Below are 12207 nucleotides of genomic sequence, written 5' to 3' on the forward strand. Positions count from 1 at the left end.
AGTGAAAGTAAGTGTTACAGAGAGCCCTCAGACCCAGCCAATCCAGAAACAAACCAAAGGAATACCTTCAGTTAGATTCTTCTAAGGAAACGATGTTTGCATAAATCCATAACATACTCAGGGTTCATCCATACATATTCTGGTTCTAAAGGACAAAAACGTTCATACAGCCAAAAAAATTCCAGTACTACTGGGGATTATGTATCATGGTAAAAAGATGATACATTGTAATTGCTTCAAATTTTTATTTATATTGATTATGAAACCACATGTATCCAGGAGTTATATGGTCTGGGACAAAAAGCTAAGGCATCAGAGAGAGAATACAAAATTTTTGATGCAAGCAACATCTTTGTTAAGAAGACAAAGAGAAACATCAACCGTGTTTGAAGAGGTAATTTTTTGTCTATAAACTTTGGTGACCTATTATCACCAGCCCATCAGCATTCCCATATGATCTGCAACACGGTGTCTCCTGAAGGGGGACTATTTTGACTATCCATTTATTGATATTATCAATGTTATGTTCCTCTTCTACAAGAGACATTCACTTTGAACTGGTTTCTGAGACAGACAAGGTATGACAAATGTTGCATATCGTGTTCAGAATAAAATGTAGAGTTGAAGTACATAATACACATTACCTCGGTGCTACAGACGAACACCTGCATGTGGAGCCATCACAAGCTATATAGTGAGCAAGTTTGTTGTGCCCATTTGCATTAGCATGTGTGAGCAAAAGTGATGGGGCTCAAGGGGATTGGTGACGTGTAAAAGATAAAGCATAAAGAATCAGATAGGGTTTCCATCTAGTGGCGAACAAGACTCATCCATGCACTATGTAGCCCACCTGTAAAAGAGGAGTAGCCACGCTCTAGCAAGTATATGGTTGGGTGAAGTACCCTTCCTCAGCAATGAGTTTGGCATTAAAACTTCCAAAACCAGTTCTCTAATTCTCTTATTCCCCTATTTCAATACATCCTCCTCCTCTTCACATAGACATAAACGTTGCTTCTGATGAAGATGACTCACTTTGGATGATGTATCTTCTCCAAAGGAAAAAAAATTGTTTATTCATGGTTCTACTCCACTGTTTCTTCATCAGATGTACAAGTGCTTCCAGCACGGCAGGATCTAACAAAATTAGATGCTTTAACAGCAAATCTTTGACAGGGTGGTGCAATTTTTTAAGTTCACTTTCATGCTTCACATTAAATCCACTCCTGTAAGGCCAAACTCAGTGGAAGATGTAGAACTGAATTCATTGAATGCAAAAAAACGGAGTCCAGATTTTCTTTACCATGTCAATTAACAATAGGGTCTGTTTTCATGCGCCATAGAAGACAGTGCCACACCATACGTCACAACTCATTCACTCGATAGACAAACTGGCTGAAACTAATTGGGACCACTAAAGAAATCTCACCGATTACTCTCAGATTACACCCAGCCAGTTAACCAACCTCTTGTAGCAAACTCATAAATTCCAGACTTTCCTTTCACTCTAGTTTCCCACACAAGTTCTCTCACTATCACGAGACTATTACTATTTATTTTCAGCAGTTTCCCACGAGGCTTTTCACCCTCTCGTATATTGTCTATGCCATTTTGAGCAATAATACAACTTCAGTTACTTCTTTGTTGGGTTAGGGTTGATAATTTATCGTCACTCATAAAGTTGTTAATTTCTGGGACGATTCATTTCTTTCCCGTGAGTTTCATTGTATATTTGTATTCTCGTTAGATTCAATAGCCTACCTCCTTCAATATTATATCAGTTTCTACTATAATCCTAAATATCCAGGAATCAAACCACCCAATATTAAAAGAAGAACATATTAAAAGCTTCCCTTCTCGTATCATCATTCATTAAACCACAAAAGATCAAAGGGAACAAAGTAAAAAACAAGAAGCATCTCTGTCTTACATCATCATGCATCAAACAGTCAGAGAATCAATATAAGAGAATGCTAACTTAAAAAAACACAGCCAAGCGAAATGAACCAACCTTTGCAGAAACCATATCGTTTCGCTTTACAGACTCTTTAATGGCCTTTCTCACGCCTTTCTCTTCACGTTCAATATCTGAAATTCACATGAAAAAGAGAAACTATGAGGGAGAAAGAAGCATTCCAAGGGATTATGTTCAGATCTGATATTCAGAATAATAAGAAGAAACTTACCACGAACTTGCCGTTCAACGTTACGAGCTTCTTGTCGCAGCTTTCGCTGCCATTCGCGAAGCTGCTGCTGTGGATTAGGCTTAGGACGAAGCATGTTCTTCATCGCCTCCATCGCTGATCCTTCTCTGTTTCTTTCTTTCTTCTTCTCGGATGCACACAGGGAAGTAAACAATCTGACTCATTTGCTAACCATGGTTGACATTAAACCCTGGTTAGCCATGATCAAAAGCGTGAACCCTGGTTAGATTTTAACCCTGCCCCACTTTACATTTCTATTTGGAGAATTTGTCAAAATGTCCCAATTTCGACCATTTTTGGAAGATGATGACTATCGTGTGTATTTTAAAACGTCACGCGATGAATTGAATCGGTTTCCTTCGGCCAGTTCGATCACCAATTTAAGACGCAAAAAAATCATTTTCCATAACAATCACGATATCTATGATACATGTCTTGAAAAAAAAATCATTTTCCATAACTCGATGGTGGTAGTGGTGGTGGTGCTCTCATGCAAAAAGTTTTTTATTTGGGTGGTGGTGCTAGAATGATGTTGAAGCTGGGGCACAGAAAGTCATTGTGTTCCCTTCCTTTTTGTTGATTGAGAATAATAAATGGTCTAGTAATTTCTCAATAGTTTAAGGTATTTTGACAAATACAAAAGTAAAGTTTGTATTTCGACAAATTGGTCGTAATGAAATGATAGTATTATCAACCCTAATTGTTTGGGAAGAAATTTATTAATGACTAATCTAACTTATCAAGGGAGACACATCATAATCTCAATAGCAATGGAGTGTTGAGTATATAAGTTCAACATTATTGTCCTTGTGCCGCTTCTTAGGCATTGGCCCTAAAAGCTTGATCGAAATATATAAGTGATAGCACATGAGCTTAAACTAGGGAGGTTCAATTATTAGAAACCGAATATCAAATTACAACAAATAACAAATGTTGGTAATGTGGTCACATAACACATCAAGCATCCTATTGAGATGCACTTTGAAATGGGAATGAATTCTCTTTGTCACATTTTTATTTGGATACAAAATAACTAGCTATGCAAAAAGTCCCAACTCTATATAGATATTCCTTACGCCTAATACCTATCAAGGTACAACCCCATTCCACACATGGCATTGTCCTACATTCCCATGTGGCTATGGCCATAGGCAATCGTGATAGATACTAATTCTCATAATCATGCGAATTGTAGAAAGAATACTAAGTAAGTTGGGTTCACACATGGGAACATTGTTGTTGCACTTGAGGATTTGCAAATGTTGTGTGTGATATTGTGAGATTATGTCCTTCAAGAATATCATATAAGAGTCGCAATTGCAAACAATTTATGGCTTTGTACATTCAATAAACACATTAGCCAAGTCAGTGTACAAATGTAGAAAGGCAAGCTAAACGACCTAGTATTATGGCATTAATGTCTAGATTTCAAAGTCCATGAGAATGTATATTGCAACACAATAGGCATTAAGTTTGTCTCGCAATGTAGTTATTCTTTCGTACTTTTGTATGTATATTGCAACACAATAGGCATCGTTTCAAATAGAAATTTACTTTAGTGTGTACACGAATAAAATTCTAAGGACAAATTTTAGTGATTATTTTTCTTTTTTAAACACCATATCAAGGAACTACCTCTTTCATTGGAATAAGTCTTCCTTATGAAAATAACATGAGGTTTTGATATGGATATTTTATTTTTCCCATGTAGTTTTTTGAAGATCAATCACAAGAAGAATGCATAACTATTATGTAACATTATTTCCTCATATTTTTCAATTCATCATTTTAACACAAATACTTTTAGGATGACCTTAAGAATACATTATCCCATGGGAGAACATTTAGCGACCATGTTAGATAGAAGGTGTAGTAATTAGAGCCACATAATTCAAACTGGTTGTGAATCATTACAATTTGATTCAAACACATTCTTGCATGTTTGTAGAACAAGGGCAAAACACCCGAATAACCATGGCCATGAATCACACTAATTCATATAAGGTCATTGTTTAAGATGTGGGAGTGATTGCAAAATTACCACGAATTTCAAATTTCTATGTGGATGTTTAAAAACAATTCTCTTTTTTTTTCCCTCTTTCTGATTGTTGAGCATTGGCATTTGAGGAAATAAAGAAGATTGAAGGGAAAAATTTCCATAGTCCCATAGGTGGCAAATCAAGATCCATAAACCAAGCCTACCACCTTCCTCCCCTATGAGAACCCATGTCACTTAACTCTCAATTATTTGGAAATACCTCGGCTAACAACTCGGTAATTTTTGTTTTCATACATCTACTACATTCAATCATTACACAAAAAGATGCGAACAAGAGAATAATAGAATAGGAAGGGAGAAAACGAGGACAATTTATAAAATGAAGCAGTAACGCCAAAAATTCTCTCAAATTCAATCAAGGCCCATCTAATCACATGCTAAATTTGTTTTTAGTTCTCTTATTCGTTTCAATGATCTTAGTAGGCATAAAGATTAGAACCACAATGAAAAATTTGAAGTATCGAGCCAATAAGATGATGTGCTAAACAAGTAAGGCCAACCAAAACCCAAGACATTCGGTTGGACAATCCAATATTTATCGAGACTCAGATCCCAACACTAGTCCCATTTCATCAGATCGAGTCAACATAGTTTATGTCTCATATGTTTAACTTAGTAAATCTATGTGCAAACGAGTCATCACCTCCGCTCCTTCAGCATCACGACGAAGATAAGTTTTAATTGTAAGGAAAAAGTGAAAAGAACGAGAGAAACTCCAACAAGACATAAAGAAAAAGTTCAACTAAAAGGGGTAGAATTGATATTACCCATTTGTTCGAAAAGGGCATCCTTTAGATATTCGTAAAAGTGTGAGAAAACAGAGAAGAAAGCAGGGTAGTTGAAGAAGAACACAGAGAGGAGAAGAGATGAGGAGACAGAGGAGCGATGATAGGTCACCACCTCCATCTCTCCTCTCACGAGCCGTAAATCGTGTCTTTGATTTCATTCGTCTGGCAGAGTTCGAGATCCTCTTTGTTCTCTTCCTCCTCATCGTTTACATCCTCTTCAAAGATCTGGTAAGCAAACTCTCCGTCTAAGATTATCCTGATTTTTATTGCTAAGCTATTGTAAGAACTTGTTTTTTTTTTTGAAGTTTTGTTTCCAGAGGTAAAAGGTCGGATGTAAATTTTTAGGGTTAGGTTTTTTACTGTACACCATTGTAATGTTGAAGAACCGGATAGTTTTTTGCGTTGAGTGATTCTCTTTCGAACCAGGGTTATTTATGATTTGATTTTAAGAGTTAAAATTATGGAAATCATGTCGACATGTTTGGCTTTTTCCTAATTCAAATCCAAATATTTGTTATGTATTTGGAGGTTTTTTTCCATTAATTTAGTTTAATCTCAGCAAGGCTTAAAATTTTCCATTAGTTTGATTTATTTTCGAAAATTGTCGTTTGATCTAGTTTTCCTTTAGATACTTTAAGGTAGAAAAGACCTAAACGCTCCTGTACGATATTCTAATGATAATCCTTGTCCATTGATGATGATGATGGCGGTGTTTGTTGATGATGAAACTGCTCATGTTTTTTTACACAGGATTTTTTTTCCTATCCATCATGAATGGTTTAGGTTCATCTATGTGTATGACAGGGGAATGATGAATTCCTTCTTTAATGGCATTAGAGATCTTGACATCCCACCCCCTCAAAGAAACAACGAACATTTAACTAGCATAATGATCTTGAAAACAAGTTTTTCTTTCTTTCTTGCCTTTGTTTTTGTAGTAAATTCATCTGATTCAAAGAAAACCTTACAACATAACTTGTTACAGACTTCTCGGCCAGAATACAATCAGCTTCTTGTGAAGGACAAAAGCCAGGGTGGCCGCTTTTCTACTTGAGCTGTTAGGGTTTATGTTTTCTCTTCAAGAAACTCTAATAATATCGTGAAAGCATAAGTTAATGTTCAATTCGAAGAATTGTCATCTCTTGCTTGGGACTGTTCATGTGACCAGGGGACTGCTTTATTTTCAGTCACAATGATAAGAGATGGGATTTTGCCTGCATAAAACAAACCTTTATTCTTCTTAAAATCCCAACAGCAGAAGTTGAGAGAACATTATCATATGTCTGTGTAAGCTTCCTCCAATGAAATGTAAACTTGATGTGGTATATACTGTGCTTGTATCAATGCATTCATGATTGTGGTGTAACCTTGATTGGCCATGAACTAGCAATAATTGCTAAAATGGGAATGTTATTAATGTTTAATCAAGAACTTCTTATGCTCTTTGCTATAAATTTTGACTAAAGTTTTGTATCGAGCTTTGATTTAATTTAAAGAGATCAATAAGATGTGTAGAACACAAGGTTTTGACATTGCCATGAAATAAAATTAATTGGTGGTCTGAGGAGGAATTTGAGGGTATTGTCTAGTTAGAAATGGTTGCAACATAGAGGATAATGTTTCATTCATATGGTATAGGATGGCCTTGCCAAGGAATGGCTTGGCCTCTTGGATGTAATACAATAACATAAAATCAACGAAACATAGAAAAACTATAATGAAGAATGAATCGTTTAGAGATTGTGAGTATTTTACAAAATTCCCAAACATTGAAATGAACTTATTGAAATGTTTCATTGCAAGTGTAGTTCCTACATCTCCTAGCTTGGATATGTTGTGCATAATACAATATATTGACTATTATTTGCTCTCTTGTAATGTATTCACCTAGAAATAAAGTATAGATTTGCAAACCCTCATGTGCTTTGGCATTAGATAAGTTTTGATAAGCTTGATAATATTATCTCTACAATGCACTTGTTACCCATAATGGATCCCAATATGCTATTTATTTAGGAACAAATACCAAATCTTTTGTGATAGGGATCGTCTTAATCCAAGACGGGAAGCCCAATTGCCTTGGAAAGTGAAAGGTCGAGTATAAACACACAAAATGATCTACATGTGATTAGTAGGAGTTATTTGGTATTATCCATGCTCTAAAACAAGTTAACAATAGTGCCATAAAATGTATGGATCTACATGTGAAGTTTTGTTTGATCATGAACACATGAAATGATTTGTGAATAGAATGAACTCAAAGGGCAAAATATGTAGATGGGTGCAAACATTATTGATGAAGAAGTGCTCGTTAATATTAGAGTAATGATTGTACGAGGGTATACTAGGGGGGGGGGAGGAAGAAGAGTGAAATATCATCACATAGTTTCTTTATTTCCCAAATGTTTCTAGGTTGACCAAGATGGAATACTTGAATATACATCTAACAATTTCTTTTTGGGTAAAGCAAATGAATTTACCATAGAATTGCCAAATATCACATACAATTAAGGGATTGTAAAGGAAATGTTAGGTTTGTATTTATGAAATAGGTAGAATTGCCAAATATATTAAAAGAGTTATCTTCAACTTAAACTACTACATTGACCGATTAGTACAAAACTCAAATTTTCATCATAGAGTAATCAATAATTGAACATTGTCACTATCTTAAGTTTTAACATCATCGCTGAAAAATCATCTTTGTAACTACACTTTTTTATGGTAACGTACAATTACATGCGTAATCCCATGATATAGCTTATCAGCCACAAATGGCCAGTTCTAGATACCATGCATGTCGTTTACTAGACTCATCGGAGGAAAATAAAGGGCATTTTGGGAAATTTTAAAAAATGCAGGGGTAGTTTCGAAATTATCTAAAGGCAGCGAAGAGGGGTATTTTTGTAAATCTCTGAAAATGATACACCGAGGGAGTGTCAGAGATGAACATCTGTAGCAGGTCCTTCGCCAGAGCTATGTGCTTATCACTACAGAAGTGCAGGCCGTGAGACGCTTTCTCGGTTTATTGGGTTCCGGGTGCCCTTACAAAAGGAACAAGGTTCCACAGCTCGGAGAGAAACCCTACTTTTTTTCCTCCGAGCAAGAGAGGGTTAGTTCATGCAAATCATCTCAAGCTAAGACAAACAAACTAGAGAAAATTAGTTCACGATGGGCGCCAGAAAAGAATAGAAATGTATTGTTAGTTTATGACGATGAATTTGATGAACAGGACAATAAACTCAGGAATGATCTCGATGCAGGTAATTGTTTCTTCACATGCTTAACTCGATTCTTTATTTTCTTAAGAACCTAGGGTTGATGGTAATATTGATGAATGATGAATGATGGTGATGGACGACACAAGGGCATGATGGTGAGTGTTGATGAGTCATCAATGCACGACCATAACAATTGACAAAGGATGCATGATGATCGATGGATGATAAATGATGCATGGCAGATGTATGATGAATGATGGCATGATGCATGATGAATGTCGAATGAGAGATAAATTGTGATGAATGAGGCATGATGGCATGATCAAGAAGAATCTTAGATATCTGCGTATAATGTGTTTGGAGATATAGCCTCTTTATATATGTATGGGTATACCATAGGTTGAATAAGATGTTGGTGGTGAGGATATTTTTATTCTGGGCATTTTAAGAATATTTGTTTCAGTTTGCAGAATCAATCAAGTGTGAAGAAGAAGATGAGGATGATGCTGTTACTGATGATGTATTGGAAGAAGAAGGTGAAGGAATTGGTGATGTTCAGGTATATTTTATTGTTCCTTCGACCCCTTTCTACAGTATAAAGATAGAAAAACCAGTGACAAAGAATGCTCTTGACATGTAGCATGGAATACCTGTATTTATTGATAGCAAGATCCTATAACTTCAATTGAAAAAGAAAAAGCTTCGTTTGAAGGGAATGTCTACATAATAAAGCTTGGAGGGATGGTGACAGAACTGAGAGGAATATTTATCAGTTAATTTACGAAATGTATTTTATTGAAGAGAATCACACTGACAAGAGATTTTAAGTTATACCACCCCAGTTATTGTAATTGAACCTTATTTAATATTGATTTTTTTAGGTATTTATCTACAGACACATGCATCATACCAGCACATTGTATTAAAGTTTAAAAAAAACAATAGAAACTCAGAAGAGAGTAGTTTTACGTAAGTAATCTTCTCATAATATACTATAGTTGGGCTTAAAAAGCTTCTTATTGCTGCCATGAAGTTTAGATCCAGATCTCCCATTACTTTTGTAATGCAAGATGATGTATTGAAATCTTCATTACCACCTAATTCATATGTTTTGAGAAACAAACAAAATGCTTCGAGATTTGACCCAGTGTTTGAGTATATTAATTCGGGAGGACTCAGTGAAACTGATTTTTCTTAGAGGTATGTGAAACTGATTTATGTTTCTTGTTTGAAATAGTGCAAAATCTCCAGAGATTGTTGTTATTTGTTAACTTGTTTTCTGTATATTTGCTCATTCAACCCATTTATGAAATACAAAATATTCACCAGGTTTGGCACATTGTAAATGGTTTGCCAGTTTGGTGATGGACGAATTGGGTATGGGGTGAACTTAGAACAGAAACTGTGGGGAGAAAGGGTTCTCATAATTGCAACGGAAGTTTTGGAGGAATTCGGAAGCAATTTCTCCGTATATGCATTCAAGGCTTCTGGAAAAGGTTGTCTCTATGTGCGTCTTGACAAGTTTTTGAATAGTTAGTAATACAACCTAATATCTCATATAATTTGCCAAGTAATATGAAAGGATTGATAGAATGTCAAAAGTGTACATATTATCAAAACTCCTTCGTTGGACTTGTTTTCACATTGTTTGCAGGCATTATCGCAAGGAATGCATTTTACTGATGAATTCCCTAGGTTTATTATTATGTCTGAAGTTTGAACATTAGTTGTCTAGATTGTGTCACCAGAGATGCCATCCACTCGTGGATCGATCAATTACCTGTTGACTCCTACAGTATATGTATGCTCATAACATCTGGACTATCCCTTTTTGCTATGATAAAAGGGAGTGAAAGAGGCTTGAAAGGCAACACCAGTTAGTTGATTGATGCTCTCTCTCTCTCTCTCTCTCTCTCTCTCTCTCTCTCTCTCTATATATATATATATATATATATATATATATATAGACCAGTTAGTTGATTGATGCTCTCTCTCTCTCTCTCTCTCTCTCTCTCTCTCTCTCTCTCTATATATATATATATATATATATATATATATATATATGTATGTATGTATGTATGTATGTATGTATATATATATATAATCTAATGCTCTTGGTTCCTTATAGGTATGGATCCCCGACAATGGTAGAGATTAAAAGCTTTTCCCATATAGATATATATGGGAAACATCTGGAAGAGGGAGTGCAAGACGGTACTCTTCCGAGCAATTTGGCATTGGAGGTAGTGCATGCATTCTTGCCTCGTGTACACAGCAAATGTTACCAAACTCTTTCAATATTTGTATTAATAGACAAGTCATCCTTGTGTTAGGTTTCCTCTCCTAGAGCGGAAAGAGTCGTGGAGGTCCCAGAGCAACTTGAAAGGTTCAAAGACCTTCCGATGCTTGTGAGATATGTGGAAGAAACAAATGACACCTCTGGTTGTGAGGTATTGAAAGACAAGGTTTTAACACTAGAGTCATTTGAAGTTGAATCAGAAATTGAATCCTTCACTTGTGGGAAAATATAAGCACGCGTAAGATGCCAGTTATATGATATTTTCTCTATTGTAAAAGAAATAATAGAGAGGGAGGGAGACAACATTTGCCAGTTATATTCAGATAGTTAATTGGACCTCATGTAGCAACAATAAAGACAAATCATGTCTCTCTCATGCTCTTTCTTACGTAGAGAAATAACAATGATCATGACTTACATTTCTTTACGGTGTTGCTTCTTTGCATGTTTGTCTATGTTTGTGAGGATTGATAGAGTCTATGTATGGATCCAAAAAATTATGAGGGATTTACCAAAGTTAGTTCACTTAGTTTGCCTTATTATTGCTTTCTTGCTAGCACAAGACATTGATTTTGAATACGATCATTCATCACTTTAGAAGATTATAAATACATCACAAAGTTCCTAAAATTATAGTAGGATTAAAGTAGAACCCAAGAAAAGCTATTATAGACACATCGAACAACCCTAATATTTTATCAAGAATTGTTGTCTACCTTTGTATTTCTAGTATGCAATTGTTTAATCTACATTTAAAAAGTCACATCTAATACAATTATGACAACATAGATATCATCCAAATCTCGATGGAGCAAGTTGTTGAACCACTTTTGTATCACCTTGGTTTCCAATGGCAACCAATGTTTTTCTTTGATAAACCACTTTGCTCCAAACAAGGCCTAGTTTAGATTGTGTATGGATATGGAAATCCATCATGATGTGATGTAAAACATTAGACAAGACAAGTGTTGGCTTATGATATCCACTTGTGCAAGTTAAAGAATTAAAACCTTTTGCTCCAATAATTTATGGTTCAAATTGAGTATCCGGATGAAATCCAACATAGTGTGGTACATTGAACAACTTTGTCAATATCGGAAAGAGGGTGTACGACAACACACCAACTCGATCAATTGCGAACGACCTTTCAATTGATCACATAACTTGAAAGCCTACCGTTAATGTTAATGCTGATGGCAATTCATCACTGTGATTACTTTTCTTGGTGACGAAATAGAGAATATATTTTATTTATTTTTCGTGTTACGTTGGAATATCCTTGTAATGATTCCATTCATTCAATGATTTGTACAACTTGAAACTCTCTTAGGTGGAAGAATTCCTATTTTCCTTTGTTTGAATATCCAGGTAATGATTTCCATATATCTTCTATTTTGTTATGTGTGTGACAGACAACATGCATGTTTTGGCATGTGCCTTAAAGATGCCTTTTCAAGCATTAAATGACCCCTTGCAAAATCATTCCCCACAAAGAAAGATTGTGATTAAAAAGCTTGCAACCCCTCAAATTTTAGAGACATTCCGATATATCGCTTAATTCTTGATAGGAGAAACCTTACTTGCCTCAAATCCTAATGTTTACGATACTATTGAAATGAAATAAATAGAAGGGTAAATT

General features: G+C 35.4%; 2 protein-coding genes and 1 pseudogene across 3 annotated transcripts; 2 read left to right on the plus strand and 1 right to left on the minus strand.

Moving 5' to 3' along the window:
* Positions 1–109: 109 nt before the first annotated feature.
* On the minus strand, positions 110–2345 carry LOC147848365 (vacuolar protein sorting-associated protein 24 homolog 1-like). The gene is made up of 3 exons (XM_087338453.1): positions 2184–2345; positions 2009–2085; positions 110–145 (listed from the first exon to the last, which is right to left on the minus strand). The coding sequence occupies exons 1-3, from the start codon at positions 2293–2295 to the stop codon at positions 125–127; spliced, it is 210 nt and encodes a 69-aa protein (XP_087194579.1). The 5' UTR covers positions 2296–2345; the 3' UTR covers positions 110–124.
* A 2705-nt stretch (positions 2346–5050) lies between these two features.
* LOC147848366 (uncharacterized) lies at positions 5051–6375 on the plus strand. The gene is made up of 2 exons (XM_087338452.1): positions 5051–5276; positions 6034–6375. Exons 1-2 carry the CDS (start codon positions 5127–5129, stop codon positions 6100–6102), a joined length of 219 nt encoding a protein of 72 aa, XP_087194578.1. The 5' UTR covers positions 5051–5126; the 3' UTR covers positions 6103–6375.
* A 2102-nt stretch (positions 6376–8477) lies between these two features.
* LOC147848367 (uncharacterized) lies at positions 8478–10991 on the plus strand (annotated as a pseudogene). The gene is made up of 4 exons (XR_015531986.1): positions 8478–8828; positions 9599–9805; positions 10398–10512; positions 10603–10991. The product of XR_015531986.1 is annotated as an uncharacterized LOC147848367 (transcript).
* The last annotated feature ends 1216 nt before the right edge of the window (positions 10992–12207 follow it).

This window comes from Azolla caroliniana, unplaced genomic scaffold, assembly GCF_043228905.1.
Source record: "Azolla caroliniana isolate FFs.n. ecotype wild unplaced genomic scaffold, voAzoCaro1.0.p SCAF_377, whole genome shotgun sequence".
In the NCBI taxonomy this organism is placed as follows: Eukaryota; Viridiplantae; Streptophyta; class Polypodiopsida; order Salviniales; family Salviniaceae; genus Azolla; species Azolla caroliniana.